At 37.6% G+C, this 16,370-nt stretch overlaps 1 protein-coding gene and 1 long non-coding RNA gene across 4 annotated transcripts in view; one reads left to right on the top strand and one right to left on the bottom strand.

Annotated features, from left to right (window-relative positions):
* RBL1 (RB transcriptional corepressor like 1) overlaps positions 1-16,370 on the top strand; it is a 74,160-nt gene that overhangs the window by 22,522 nt on the left and 35,268 nt on the right. For all 3 annotated transcript variants that reach the window (XM_037812402.1, XM_037812401.1, XM_037812403.1), the window contains exons 12-14: positions 3,463-3,600; positions 5,104-5,268; positions 9,802-9,934. In XM_037812402.1, the coding sequence (XP_037668330.1) occupies positions 3,463-3,600; positions 5,104-5,268; positions 9,802-9,934 (436 nt within the window). The remainder of the gene's footprint in view (positions 1-3,462; positions 3,601-5,103; positions 5,269-9,801; positions 9,935-16,370) is intronic.
* The window catches only part of LOC119516174, a 40,445-nt gene continuing 27,129 nt past the window's right edge, over positions 3,055-16,370 (bottom strand). The window contains exon 4 of the long non-coding RNA XR_005213215.1: positions 3,055-5,258. This is a non-coding gene — a long non-coding RNA (uncharacterized LOC119516174). The remainder of the gene's footprint in view (positions 5,259-16,370) is intronic.

The following is a 16,370-nucleotide window of genomic DNA, read 5'->3' as shown; positions in this document are numbered from 1 at the left end:
TGCTTCCAAAGCTTCCTGAGAAAGTATGTAGAAAATAAATTTTTAAACTTATTATTTTGAAATATTTACAGATTCACAGAGAGTTACAGAAATAGTACAGTGAGGTTCCATTTACCCTCTATTCATTTTCCTCCAGTGGTTACATTTTGTGTAGTATAATATCAAAACCAGGAAATTGACATTGGAGCAATGTGGGTGAATACCTCTCTACCACTGTATCACATGCATGGATTAGTATAGCCACCACCAAAACCAAGACACCGAACTGATCTATCATCACAAAGATCTCCCTCATGCTACCCCCTTTATAGTCATAATCACTCCCCTCAGGCACTAATCTGTTTTCCATCTCTATAATTTTATAACATATACTGTAGGATTTCAGTTCTCTTAAATGTGTTGGTTTGTTTTATGACCCAGGATATGGTTTATCTAGGTAAATGTTCTGTGGGTACTTGAAAAGAATGTTTATTCTGCTGTCATCAGGTGGAATATTCTATAAATGTCATTTGGATCTTGTTAGTTGATTGTGTTGTTGAGTTCTGTATCCTTTCTGATGTTGTCAGAAAATGGACCTTCTGGATCAATTTTTCTTTTCTTTCTCTCATTTTTCACTTCTTTGTTTTCTTGTTCCTTTAAGGATATATACTCAACTTTTCATCTCCTAATCCGAGTGGTTTTTAAATTTCAGCTGTATTTTCATTTCTAAGATCTTTCTTGTTCTCCGAGCTTATTAATCTTTGAAGTTTTCCTCTGTTGCTTGCTTTGTGACTCTTTCCTCTGAGTTTGTTTTTTCTGTTTGTTTTGATCTACATCTGCATTAGAGGCTTTCTGCAAATGTCACATGATCCTTGTTTGTCCAGTTATATTTGAATGAGGCACTAAAAAGTTGATTCAGAGCTCTTGTGCAAGAATGGAAATGAAAGTCCAGTGGCCTCAGGTGATCAGGTGGCATTAGGGACCCTCAACTGTCAGTGTCTTTTCTGGAATGTTTCTGTTTCTCCAGAGAAAGATCTGCTAATCTCTTGCCTGGCTGTTGGTGTTGTGATGCAGAACAAGGGAGGAAACTTGGCCTCACAATTCAGTCTGCAGACTTTCACCTAAAACCCCAGTCTCCTTTGTGTCTGGTGTTCTCAAGCTCTGAATCTCTGTGGTTCAGTTTCTTTAGAAAATAATCCTCCAGATCTCTCCAGGGATAGAAGTCTATCACCTGACTCCTCAGTGTGGGGATAGATGTGGAGACTAGAAGAACTCTTCTCAGACGTTTAGATCATCCATTCATATCAACTGCCTGCCTCACCCCTACTTTCTATTTTGCCTATGCTCTCAGTTGCTATGTCTTTCCCAGGTTTCATAGAGTAAATCTGTATGTCTTAAGTGTCTTTGCACAGGCCTTTATGTCTGACCAACCTACTTTTTTTCAGGATCTGTAGTAATTATCCCCTTCTCATTTCTGATTCTATTTATTTGGGTCTTCTCTCTTTTTCACTTTGTCAGTCTAGCTAAGGGTCTGTTGGCATGCAGTTTCCCAATCCTACCAGCAGGTGGCGCTCTTTGAGCTACAGCTAGCTGGAGTGCAGTTTCCCTAAGCTACCAGCAGGTGGCTCTCTAAAACCAGTCTTCCCAGAACTTATTGTACGCGCTGAACGGGGTCCAAAGGGGTGGGGAACCAGTGAGTGCACCGGATTTCCGTGTGCACTGGGGACTGCCTGCCCTGGGGCTGCAACGTGGGCCCTGGGCAATTAAGCAGGGAGTCGGCTGAAGGGCACCCTGCAGATCAAACGGGCCGGCTCCCTGCCTGCCCTGCGCCCGCAAGTCTCTGGGGTGTGGGTGGGGTTCCTGATGCGCTGGTATGGCGCTCTCTCCTTTCCTCACCTCTCGCGGGTGCACCACCACCCCCGCCCACACCCCATCTCCACCCCGATCCCAACGTCTCTGGCGGGAGAGCGAGCACCGCCTCTTGGGTCCCCTCACGGGAGCTCCCGGCCATTTGGATCACCTCCCCAGCTAACCGCTGAGGTAGGTGCACAGGAGTGAGAGCCCTTGGTCACTCCCTTGTCCCCAGGTCATCTGGCCGCCGCGGTCCCGGCCAAAAAAACTCACCTCATCCCTCCAGTCGGCGCCTCTCGCTTGTTTGTCTGCGGTCCCTCCTTATACTGTGAGGGTACTCTTGGCCGGTCACGCTTTGAAACCACTGTCCAGGGTACCTTCTGGCCCCTCTCGGGTTTTTTTTCACGGAGGAGAAGCCCGTTCAGCCTCTTCTACTCCGCCATCTTCCCGGAAGTCTCTGTGGACCGTCCTGCTTCTGTTGAGCAGTTTGTCATCTTCCTGTCTACTTTAAATATTGTGGCTTTGTTACAGATGACTCCTGGTTCTATCCAAGATGGAGTTTCTGTTTCGTATTTTTTTTGTTGAGCTGAGGTAATTTTTGAAAGAAATTGTGACAACAAGCACCATTTTTAAAACCGAAACTGGTATTAAACCTTAAACCAAGTAATGAGGCAAGACTTTGTCTTCACAGTGAAATGGTTTTTTCTCTTCACCTAACTTGTTAAAAAAGTTTTAGCTGTGACATTATATTACCATCATTCCAGTGTTTTGAATAATAAACCCTTATATTAACAAAATAATTGGCAGTCATAAAATAGAAACCAATCGTTTTTTTTTTCTTCCTTTCCTTGCAATTTTATTGAGATATGGTCACATACCAGTCATCCAAAATGTACAATGACTTGTTAGCAGTATCATCATTCAGTTGTGCATTCATCACCTGCAGTCAGTTTTATAACGTTTTCTTACTCCAAAAATAATAATAAAGATAAGAATAAAAATAAAAGTAAAAAGAACACCCAAAACAACCCATCCCCCCTATTATTCATTTACTTTTTGTCCCCATTTTTTTTACTCATCTGTCCTTACACTGTCTAAAGGGAATGTGAGCCACAAGGTTTTCTACAATCACACAAATCATATAAGCTATATAGTTATACACCTGTTTTCAAGAAACAAGGCTACTGGGTTGCAGTTCAACATTTTCAGGTATTTCCTTCTAGCTGTTCTAATACAGTAAAAACTAAAAAGGAATATCTATATAATGCATGAGAATAACCTTCAGAATGACCTCTTGACTTCATTTGAAATCTCTCAGCAACTGAAACTTTAATTTGTTAAAGAAACCAATTTTAATGCTTTTTCTCTTGGTGGAAATATCGACTATTATTTTTTTCAAGTTTCAAAGCAAATTGTTGTGTATATGCCTCATTTAAATTTAAGATCTACTACTGAGAAAAATTAGATATTATAAGAAAATTCTTTACTAGTTTGAGAACTCTGATTTTATCTGTGGTAATCTAATACTATATAATTTACAGAAGTTATTTTATATTGTTTATATAGTCTTCTTTATAGGCAGAGGCTGAAAGTTCTAAGAAATATTAAACAGTAGCCTTTTTCTGCCCCAAGGTTCTTTTAGAGCAGGATATATTTCATCGTTCCTTGATGGCCTGCTGTTTGGAAATTGTGCTCTTTGCCTATAGCTCACCTCGTACTTTTCCCTGGATTGTTGAAGTTCTCAATTTGCAACCATTTTATTTTTATAAGGTGAGATAAAAGCAAAGTTCTGTTATGATATGCCTTACATAAACATTGTATTTATCTTAGTGCCAAAGAAAAACATTGTAATGATGTCTGGAAAATATTTCCAGAGGAGTTCTGAAAATAGATACTCCTTTTGGGTGGAATCAAAGAGAAAAAGGGAAAGGATGAGGGATCAGTAAATTTAAGCCAATCTTGCAGCTTCAGTTCTTTTCCATCAGTCACTTGCAAATATGGTCTGGACCTAACAACTTATCTTCGAATATTCCATACTTATGGATGAAAGTCATAACCCTATTAAATGGATGCATAAGGAAGGACAAAAAAGGCTTTCTTGCAAAGAAAGACAGGTCTAAAATTGATTGTGATGATGGACTAGCTAATGAAGCTCTAATAACTATTTAAACTCCTTCCTCAAATTTGAGTTAATTCAGTTTATATGAATATTGTTTACCTTCCTTTTTTTCTCGTAGCACTGTTTTTTATTAACCTTTTTCTAATAACACATGGAAATCATAACTGCTGAGCTACCATCATAGCCAATAACATTTAATGTTGCATACTGTCCAAATTTAAGACTGATGATAATGTTATGCTTATTGGCATGATTTAGTTAATATGTAGTCATGTGTGCTATTCCCAAACTATTGTCAGAAAAGTTAGTTTGAAGAGTTAAATTTTTATAACTGAAGTATTCCTGAGATGAAGTTTTACAAATACAGATCATTAGAAAGTTTATCCATTTGAATTGTTGACTGAGTGTAATTTAAATACTTTAATTTCTTAGGGAAAATTGATTCTGTATATTTACTTTAATGTTGATGTTTGTGTTCAGATTTTCCCATTAGTTATCAGGAAAAAGTTCAATTTTTGCCCACAACCTTAATAGTAATTAATTTTAGTTGTAACATCCTTATTTCATTCAAGGAGCTAAATGCTTTATTTTTTTGACTGCAAAAATGATAGACGCTCATTGAAGAAAAATAGGAAATACAGACAAATGTAAATATCAAAATCATCCATAATTGTACCACTCCAAAATAATCGCTATAAATGTTTTTGTATGTATACTTCCAGACTTTGTTCTAGATATTTTTCCCTTATGAAACTGGAATTACAGTGTACATAAGCAGAGTTCCTTTACAATACTTTATTCATTTATTCTTTAGAAATATTGGGAAGAATAGTCTGGGAAGGGATAGTAAATTCAAAATTCCTGGGAACCCAAGTCCCAGCTTTTACCACTGTTGGGCCATTGAACAGTTTACACTATCATTGCCTCAGTTTTCCATGTATGAAATAAAACATGCAAAACAGAAATGTATGTGAAAATGTTTTAAAGACCTTAAAAGGTCTTTTATAAATTAGAAGATATTAATAAGCCCCAGACTTATCATTCAAAGATGTCGTGGGTTCTCGGTCAAATAGTAAGGCCAGAGCCAGCAACACAAGCCCAGTCTAGAACTCACTGCTTGAGACACATTGTCTTCTCAATCTTCTCCTCTCCAGGTTATTGAGGTGGTGATCCGTTCGGAGGAGGGACTTTCCAGGGACATGGTAAAACATCTGAACAGCATCGAAGAACAGATTTTGGAGAGTTTGGCGTGGAGTCATGATTCTGCACTATGGGAGGCTCTCCAGGCTTTTGCTAACAAAGTTCCTACCTGTGAAGAAGTGAGTAAGGGCAAGGCCGATGATCCCATCAGTTTTTAAATAACAACTTTATTGCAATATAATTCCTGTGCCATATAATTTATCTATTTAAACTATGCAATTTGGTGGTTTTAAATATATTAACAGAGTTTTACAGCCTTCAACACAATCAATTTTTTTTAATTCAGTTTTATTGAAATATATTCACATACCATACAATTATCCATGCTATACAATCAACTGTTCACAGTACGATCATATAGTTATGCATTCGTCACCACAATCTATTTCTGAACATTTTCTTTACATCAGAAAGAATCAGATTAAGAATAAAAATAAAAGTAAAAAAAGAACACCCAAACCATCCCCCATCCCACCCTATTTGTCATTTAGTTTTTTATCCCCATTTTTCTACTCATCCATCCATACGCTAGATAAAGGGAGTGTGATCCACAAGGTTTTTCACAGTCACACTGTCATCCCTTGTAATCTACATTATTATATAAACATCTTCAGGAGTCCAGACTACTGGGCTGGAGTTTGGCAGTTTCATGTATTTACTTCTAGCTGTTCCAATACATTAAAACCTAAGAGGTGTTATCTATATAGTGCATAAGAATGTCCACCAGAGTAACCTCTAGACTCCATTTGAAATCTCTCAGCCACTGAAACTATTTTGTCTCATTTTGCATCCCCCTTTTGGTCAAGAAGATATTCTCAATCCCACAATGCCGGGTCCAGATTCATCCCCAGGAGTCATATCCTGCATTGCCAGGGAGATTTACACCCCTGAGAGTCGGGTCCCACGTAGGGGGGAGGGCACTGAGTTCACCTGCCAAGGTGGCTCAGTTAGAGAGAGAGAGGGCCACATCTGAGCAACAAAGAAGTACTCAGGGGGAGACTCTTAGGCACAATTATATGCAAGTTTAATCTCTCCTTTGCAGTAACGAGCTTCATAAGGGCAAGTCCCACGATCAAGGGCTCAGCACATCAAACTGCCAGTCCCAATGTTTGTGACAACATCAACACCAGTCCAGTTGAGGAAGTCCAACACTTCTGCACCTTCCCCTAGCTCCTCGGGGCTGGGGCCAGGGGTGGGGGGGAGGCTGTAAATGTATTTTTTATTCTCTGCCCACAACACAATCAATTTTTAAATATCTTCATCACCTCAGAAAGAAACTCCATGCCCATTAGCCTTCACTCCCCATTTTCCCCTACCCTCTGAGCCCTAAACAACTGTCAGTCTTTCTTTCTCTCTAGATTTGCCTATTCTGGACATTCCATATAAATGGAATCATAAAATATATGCTCCTTTGTGAATGGCTTCCTTCACTTAGCATGATGTTTTCAAGGTCCATCCATATCGTAGCATTCACTTTTACTACCGAATGATAGTGTGTTGCATGAATACACCATATTTTTTGTATCCATTCATCTTTTGGCATATATATGGGTTATTTCTACCTTTGGGCTATCATGAGTAATTTTGCTTTGAATATTTGTGTACAAGTTTTTGTGTGGACATATGTTTTCATTTTTCTTGGATATATGCCTAGGATCATAATTACCGGGACAAATGGTAACTCTGTTTAACCTTTAGAAGGAACTGTCAACTCTTTTACGAAGTAGCTGCAACATTTACATTTCCACCAGCAGTGTAGGAACTCCAGTTTCTTCACATCCTTTCCAATACTTGTTGTAATCTGTCTTTTTTATTATAGCCATCCCAGCAGGTATGAAGTGGTATCTTGTAGTTGTGGTATCTTGCATTTCCCTGGTGGCCAATGATGTTGAACATCTTTTCATAACTTATTGGCCATTTGTATATCTTCTTTGGAGAAAAGTCTATTCAGATCCTTTGCCCATTCTTCAGTTGGGTTATCTGTTTTTTTATTGTTGAGTTGTAGGAGTTCTTTATACATTCTAGATCTGTCTCTTATCAGATATATGACTTGGAAAAGTTTTCTCCCATTCTGTATGTTGTCTTTTCACTTTTTTGGTAGTGTCCTTCGGAGCACAAAAGTTTTTAATTTTGATGATATCCAATTTATATTTTTCTTTTGTTGCTTGTACATTTTGTGTCATATTTAAGAAACTTAAGCCCATCAGTTTTTTTCTTTTTAATGTCTATATAAAGGCCAAACACTTTCCATTAGTGGTATTTAGAATTTTAAAAAAATCAAACATTTGTGCTTAATACACAAATCACACATTTAAGTTTAGTATTGTGTAAGAAATGGTGGTTTTTTTTCCCTCTACCTTTGTGCTATTCTTCCATAGCTCCTGGTTTTTTTTAATCCTTTTTGGCTTTTCTGTGTATCCCTATACTTCATTAATCTTCTTTAATTTTTCCCTAATCCCAAATTATTGGAAGAACTGGCCAAGACCAGGAAGAATTAAAAAGAAAATGGTCTCTTGAAATCTGCCTTCCAGGCCTCTTTGGTCTTTTGCAAGAGATTGTGGTTAATTGGGCAGTCTTCAGTATTCATCAGTATTTCTGTTACAGAATCCATCTGGAAAGTGGAAAAAGCTATGAACTTGAAGGAAATAGATTTGGATTCAAGCCATGGCTCTATTAATTAATTGTAGTGTGGCCTTGGGCATATTTCACATTTTGAACCTTAGTTTTCTCATCCCTAAATTGAAGATGCTAATGCCTACCTCAGGTTTACTTCTGGTGGGCAGTAAACTTAAATAGATAAATTATAAGGTTAAGTGAGATGCATTCTTTTTATATATGTAAGCAACATTAACTATTAGCATTTTAAGGAAGTTGTCGTATTTTACAAGGAAGTAAGAAGGGAAGGGAAATAAAATAGAAAAAGAAGTTCAGAAAACTGTTTTTCTCAGTTTTTCCATTATAAGTTTTAATTAGTAGGTATCTTAGTTGGCTGGGCTGCTATGACAAATATGACACAATGGATTTACTTAAACAATGGAAATTAATTGTCTCACAGGTTTGGAAACTAGAAGTCTTGCTTCATCCTAGGGTCAGAAGCGTTTGGCAATCCTTGGGGTTCCTTGGCTTTCCTATTACATAGCCTTGTCCTACCCTTTCTCTTCCATGTTCCCTCTGACTTCCTCCCAGTTCTCTCACTCTTATATTGCCCCTAGTAATCCAGATTAAAACCCGCTCTGGGGTCAGACTTCCAGGAAGATGGTGAAATAGGGAATTGCGGGGCTCACTTCTCTTCCAGAAACAGCAAGTAGACAGAACAACTGTTCTTAGGCTCCAGAGACCGAGGGAGTACTGCACAGCATCCAGGGAAGACTGAGAAGAAGAGACTGAGAAACTATGGTGAAAATCTTTGAGTAACTCACTTGGCTACGGTTCCTGGCACGCATCCCCCACCCTCAAGGCAGCTTTAGGTTGATCCAGTCCCTGCCTAGCAGGCTGCTGTGGACTGGAAGGGCCCCAGAAGTCCACCTCCCCAAGAACAGAGGGGAACATAGCCCAGTACTGATCCAGCTTTTGGCCAGAGAATTTAGACCACTAGGTCCCGCTGCTTTAGCCCATCCTAGATAGGAGCCACTGCACCATTGTTTTGACCTGCATCAGGTGCAGAGCCACCAGAAGGCTAATAATACTATCTCTTCTTAGGGCTGCAGGTAATAGGTTGCCAAAAAACACCATCTGCTTGGCAGGCCAAGAAAGTGCACCTTCAGGGTGCCATCAACAAGGCTTCTTGGCAAAGTGCGCCATCTGAGTAGGCCAGATAAAGTGAAAATGGAAAAAAAGGCTGTTTGTCATCTTTCCTGACTGACCCTCTCCCCGGGACCCTTTGGAACTGGTCTGCACTCACAGCATGGGTTCCTGGTCCTGTTTTGGCTGTGAAATGTTGACAAACCAAGTGTCAAAGAAAAGCCTTAACACAAGCTCAATCAACAACAAAATCCTAGACAAGAGAGAAACCAGTCTTCAGAATAATTTCAACAAGATTATCAGATGTCCATATATCAACCCAGAATTACAAGCCATACTAAGAAACAGGAAGATGTGGTCCAGTCAAAGGAACAAATTAAGGAGTCAGAGGAGATACAGAATTTGGAACAACTAATCAGAGATATTCAAACAAATCTCCTTAATCAGTTCAAGATGAACTAAATATAATGAGTAAGCTTATGAGTTAATATCTTAGAATAGGTTACAAGAAGATGGAATGAGGGTAGAGAATGGGGAGCTGATGCGTACTTTGTGCAGAATTTTTAATAAGATTTATTGTAAATGTTTGGAAATGTATAGAGGTGATGGTAGCATATTGTGAGTGTAATTAACAGTGCTGAATTGTGTGTGTGATTGTGGTTGGAAGGAGAAGTTTAAGATCAAATATGTGATTAGAAGGAAAACTAGACGATAAAACATGGGTCTGTAAGACCAACCCTAGTCAGATTGCCAAACCTTATCTAAAAATGGACATCTTCAAAAGATCCTATTTACAGTGGGTTCACGCCCTCAGGGATGTGGATTAAGATTCAGAACATGTCTAAATGAGGTTGGACTTAATTTGACCTACCACAATGGTATGTAAAGCAAAGGATCTTTTTTTCCTACAGGTTATATTCCCCTATAACTTTGAAACAGGAAATGGTGGAAATACACAGGGACATCTTCCCATGATGCCACTGTCTCCTATAATGCATCCACGGGTCAAAGAAGTTCGTACTGACAGTGGGAATCTTCGAAGGGGTAAGTTCAGCAGTCTTAGAATTGTAAAACAATGAAAGATAACAAAGATGACTTTTTTCAGAGAAAATTTCAAGCCCTGTTACTATATTATTAAGACATCCAATTCCTTCATTGGGATTTGAAAAGGGGCTTAATGCTTGTACCAACACCCTAAATGGATTGAGTATCTTTGTGGCTTAATATGTACCTTTTTACATTAAAATAACAGGATTTTCAGTCTTAATTTTGAATAGATTATAAATTTTAATTGCAATATCAATTATGGTAGAAATAGTATTTTGGCTTTTTAATAAATGCATGTAATTTTCCTAAATGCTAGTGGAATACTATTTAAATAAGCTAACCATCTACTTTTCCAAGTTTGATGAAAGCTGCTTTCTTTGTCTCTGTATAGCTCTATAGAAAGATAAATATTTAAAGCAAACTGAGAAGTCATATCCTCTTTGGGGTTCTTCAGTTTATTTAATAAATGGCTTATCTATACACTCTTAAAATAGTTCATTTTGATCCTTACTAATAGGAAGATGTTAGTGCATTCTTCCTTATTTTCTCTTGTGAAGTGGCAAACCAGGTGTGTGCATCTTCTGGATTACATAGCTCTTGATTTTTTTAAGTTAAAATATGCTGACCACACACCATCATTGAGTGTACCTCAGATGGGTTACTTAGTGAGGTAATTCTAGATGCGTTTTGGGGTGTGTGTATTTATATGTCTGTGTACGCACGTGTGTGTATGTGTGTGTTTGTACAGTCTTTGCTTTGCATGCAGTGCGCTTTACATGCAATGTGGGACCATAAGAATGACTGTGTAAGCTGAAACCATGCAAAGCAATCTTAATGGGAATAATTATGATTGTTTGTGACCTTTAAAATTTTTGTCAAAACATTGAAGACTTTCTTAATAACAGTTATTAATGTTCAGAGAAATGAGAAAAATAGTAAAATTAATTTCTAGTACTCCATAATTTAAAATATTGAGAACTAAAGTGTTTTATTTTTAAAAATTTATCAAAAATAGTTTAAATGGTGCTGACTGCTCTGTTCTCATTGTATAACTAATGATATGGAGTGAGCTTCTTTTCTATGGCCTTGTGAATTATGTTCCTTTCTAAGTTTGGATCAGCTTCCAACATTCTAGGTTTTGCTCTTTCGATGCCATGAAATACCTCCAGGAGTTCCATTAATGAGAAAATTTTCCTGTCTTCACTTTCTCTGGAACATCTTCATCCTTTTTGTCACAATTTTCCTCATTTTTTGTCAATAAATTCATTTTCCTGAAGTTCTTCTGGCTTTATCTAGAATCTCTTGAACAGCAGCAGTGTTGACATTCTCAGGGTCACCTATTTCTTGTATAACTTCATGGACATTAAATGTGATTTTCACTTCTTTGTTGTGCTTTTATCTTTTTTATATAGTTCCCTCCTTTTGGTTTTCCTTTTTTTAAATTAAGTACCATATGGGTTTATCAGTGGGAAACATGGAGGCAGTACATCTACATGCTTTGCTTTTTGCATTCACTGAATAACAATTATGGCTTGACCAATCACCAACAGACATTGAAAGAAGTGACATAATGGGTCACTGATCATGATGCACATCTGCTGTTTGCTTAGTGATTTGTGGACTGAAGGGCCAAAAGAAATTACTCACAGTTAATATATCCTGGTAACTGAAATATGAACCTTTTTTTTTGAGAGACTGGTGTTACTGTAATTAAGTGGTGGTAACTGTTGCCTGTGTGTGTGTGTTTCTGTGACAATAATTTATAAATATGCATATGATGTGTGTGTTTGCAGCCTAACTAAGACCTAAGAGCTAAGATCATGAAGGATGTCACCAAAATGTGATTCTCTCCAGGTATTAGGATTTTAAGTGACTGTTACTTTGTTCATTATAGTTTTTTGGTAGTTTGAAATTTTTCAGTGGGCATATATATATTTTTTTAATTAAGATATAATTTCTACACCATAAAATTCACCCTTTTAAAGTGTACAGTGGTTTTTAGTATATTCACAAAGCTATGCAACTATTACCACTGTCTAATTCCATAACATTTTCATCACCCCGTGTTTTAGTTTCCTGGCTGCTGAAGCAAATTACGCTGCATTGGGTTGGCTTAAACAACAGGAATTTTTTTGGCTCATGGTTTTGAGGTTAGGAGAAGTCCAAAATCAAGGCATCATCAGGTTGGTGCTTTCTCTCAGAAGACTGTGGTGTTCTGGAGCAGGCTGCCAGCAATCCTTGGGGTTCCTTGACTTTTCTGTTACATGGCAAAGCATATGGAGGCCTTTCCTGGCTTCTCCTCTCTTCCAGGTTCCCTTGGCTTTCAGCTTCTGGCTAATCCACACTCTGGCTTTTCTTTCTCTCTTTGTGACCTTCTTTATAAGGCCTTTGGTAATAGGATTAAGACCCATGCAGTTTCAGCTGAATCATACCTTAATTCAAGTAACCTCATCAAAAGGTCCTCTTTACAAGAATTCATACCCACAGGAATGGATTAAGTTTAAGAAACCCAGAAAAATTTAAATTCTTAAATTTAATCCATTTTTGTGGGCTGTGAACCCATTGTAAGTAGGACTTTTTGATGAGATTGCTTCAGTTAAGGTGTGGCCCAGCCCAATCAGGATGGGTCTTAATCCTATTACTACACAGTTCTTTATAAGCAGAATAAAAATCAGAGAAAGAGAATGCCATAGGAAGCAAGAAGCTGTATATCAGTGGAACCCTGAAATAAAGTGAGAGACCAGGAGATGCCACCATGTGCATTGCCCTGTGACAAGATAAGGACCAAAGATGGTTAGCAGCTAGCCCCAAGACACCACAGTCTTCAGGAAGAAGGCGTTGCCTTGATGATACCTTGATTTGGACCTTTTCCGAGCCTCAAACCTTGAGCGAATAAATTCCCATTTTTAACCCAATCCATTGGTATTTACTTGAGCAGCCTAGGAAACTAAAACACTGGGGGTATGTAGCTCCAAACCACCACACCCCAGAAGAAAGCCCTGTACCTTTTAGCAGTCACTCTCCATTATTCCTTCCCCCCACAGCTCCTGGAACTACTAATCTATTCTCTATCCCCATGGATTTGCCTGTTCTGGACATTTCGTATAAATCAAATCATATAATATGTGACCTTTTGGTCTGGCTTCTTTCAATTAGCATAATATTTTCAAGGTTCATCCATGTTGTAGCATAAATCAGTACTTCATTCCTTTTTATGGCTGAATTATATTCCATTTTCTGGATATGCCACCTTTTGTTTGTCCATTCATCAGTTGGACATTTGGGTTATCTCCACTTTTGAGCTAAAATGAATAATGCTGCTCTGGACATTAATGGCATACATTATTTTAATTATTAGGGGAAATGGTTATTGTTGGGGTTTTGGCAAGAGAACCAAATAAAGGGAACTCCTTAGAAAATTATATTTAGCCTTGACTCTGGGGAGAACAAAACAATTTGTATATTTATTAAATTTTTACTAGCTTTTCCAGTACTGTGCTAGGAGATGAATTTCAAGGAATTTTCAGTTAACTTCATGCTATAACTTGTGTCCTCCCTTGAAATGTCAGCTTTGAACACTCCTAGTCAGATTCAAAGACTGCATTGGATTTTGTACATATAAAACATCCAGATAGTCTCCTGTTAATGGGTAATGGAAACTACAATAGAGATTTCCAGATTTCATACATATAAGACATCCAGATAGTCTCCTGTTAATGGGTAATGGAAACTACAATAGAGATTTCCAGCTGTTTACAGAAGATGGGAAGTCAAGATTGGTTTCATAACCCCAAGAATTATAGAGATTTATTAAACCATGACTATTTCACACTCTTTTCAGGCTTGAGAGGTAATACAGAGAACTGCCAAATCATTGCCAGAGGTAATTTTCATACCTTTAGCAAGTTTTGAAAATAGATTACATGATTCTCTAATTATCTGGTGAACATAAAAATAAATATATTTAAATACTTTCACCTTTTTTTAAACTTTTTATTTGAAATAATTTCCAACTTACAGGTCAGTTACAAAGATAATACAAATACCGTACAGAGAACTCCAATATACTCAGATCCACCAATTTTTACATTTTGCCATCTTTGCCATTTCTTTCTTCTTTTCTTCTGAACTTTTAAGAATGGGTTGCAAACATCATACTCCTTGAACACATAACGCTTCTGTGTACATTTCCTATGAACAAAGATATTCACTTACGTAATCACCTTAAGTACAATTTTTTAGCTCAAGAAAACCAACATTGTTATAAAGCTTGCGTTTTATATTCCAGTTTTTTTCTTATGTCCCAATAAAGTCCTTTTGAGCCTTTTCTTCTCCATTCTTAGATCCTATCCAGTATATGTATTGCATTGAATTGTCATTCTCTCTTTAATTTCTCTTTCTTATTATTTTAATCATAGAAACATTGTTTTAGTTTACTGGCTACTAAAACAAATACCATGCATGAGGTTGGCTTAAACAATGGAAATTTATTGGTTCATAGTTTTGAGGCTAAGAAAAGTCCCAAATCAAGGTGTCAGAAAGGCACTGCTTTCTCCCAAAAGACTGTGGTGTTCTGGGGCTACCTGTCGGCAATCCTGGGTCCTTGACTTTTCTGTTACATGGCAATGCACATGGCAGACTTTTCTGGTTTCTCTTTTGGGTCTTGTTTACTTCCAGCTTCTGGCTGCTGCTTGGCTTTTTCTCTGTGTGTCTGAATTTCATTCTTCTTATAAAGGAATCCAGTAACAGGATTAAGACCCATCCTGATTCAGTTGAGCCATACCTTATGAATTAACCTCATAGAAATATCCTATTTACAATGGGTTCCCACCCACAGGAAGGGATTAAGTTTAAGAACATGTTTTTCTGGGGTACGTAGCTCTAAGCCACTATATATATCTATATATACCATAAATCTTCTCATCCTAAATCCTCCCATGGAAGCATACAATTCAATGGAATTAGTCACATTCACAATGTTGAAGCATTCTCACCACTATTACTAGAGCTTTCACCCCAAACAGAAACCCTACACTCATTTTCATTAACTCCCCATTCCCCCTGCCTCCTACCCCTAGTGTCCTGTACCCTCCTTTCTGTCTCTATGAGTTTGCATAGTCTCCGATATTTTCTTTGTGGTTACCATGGGGCTTAAATCTAAAACTGTAGGAATACTGTTTGCTTTGATACCAAGTTAACTTTAATAGCATACATAAACTATGTTCCTATACCCTTCCACCCCTCCAACTTTATGTAGTTCTTACCACAAATTACATATTTATACATTATGAATCCAGAACCATTGATTTATCATTGTTTTATGCATATGCCTTTTAGAGCCTGTAGGAAGTAGAAAGTAGAGTTAAAAATGAAAAGTACAATAGTACTAGCATTTAGTTTACCCATATCATTACCTTTACCGGAGATCCTTATTTCTTCATGTGGCTTTAGTCAATTGTTAGTGCCCCACCTATGGAACTCTCTTTAGCATCCCTTGTAGGGCCAATTTAGAGGAGACAAACTTCATCAGCTTTTGTTTATGTGGGAATGTCTTAATCTCTCCCTTACCTTTGAAAAACAGTTTTGCCAGATATAGAATTCTTGGTTGACTGTATTTTGCTTTCAGCACTTTATATTATCCCACTGCCTTCTGCCTCCTTGGTTTCCAATGACAAGTTGGAAGTTAATCTTATTGAGACTATCTTGTATGTGACATGTTTCTCCTCTCTTAACAGCTTTCAGTATTCTCTTTATCTTTGGCTTTTAGTAGTTTGATTATAATGCCGTGATGTGAGTCTGTTTGTGTTTATTCTGTTTGGAGTTCATTAAGCGTCGTGGATGTGTGTATTAATATCTTTTGTTAAATTGGGGCATTTTCAACCATTGTATCTTTGAATAACCTCTTTGCTCCTGTCTCTTTTTTCTCCTTCTGGAACTCCTGCAATGCATATATTGTATACTTGATAGTGTCCCACAGGTTACTCAGGCTCTATTCACTTTCTTCATTGTTTCGTCTTTCTGCTCCTCAGACTGGATGAGTTCAGTAGTCTTATCTTCAGTTTCACTGATTCTTCTACCAGCTCCAATCTGGTGTTGAATTTATCCAGGGAATTTTTGATTTGTTACGGTAGTCTTCAGCTTTGTTTGGTTCCTTTTTATAATGTCCATCTGTTTATTGATGTTCTCTGTGTGTTCATCTGTCATTTCCCTGATTTCCTTTAGGTCTTTGACCATATTTAGGATCATGTTTTTATAGTCTTAGTCTGGTGTGTCTCAAGTTTTATCCTCCTCATTGGTGGTTTCTTATGCTTTAATCTTCTGTTTGACTGGACCATCACTTCCTGTTTCTTTGAATGTTTACTAATCTTTTGTTGAAAACTGGACATTTTGATATTTTAATATGTTATCACTGGAATTTAGAATCTGAGGCATC

Source organism: Choloepus didactylus, chromosome 19 (assembly GCF_015220235.1).
Source record: "Choloepus didactylus isolate mChoDid1 chromosome 19, mChoDid1.pri, whole genome shotgun sequence".
Classification (NCBI taxonomy): Eukaryota; Metazoa; Chordata; class Mammalia; order Pilosa; family Megalonychidae; genus Choloepus; species Choloepus didactylus.
This window is presented reverse-complemented; position numbering and strand designations above follow the sequence as displayed.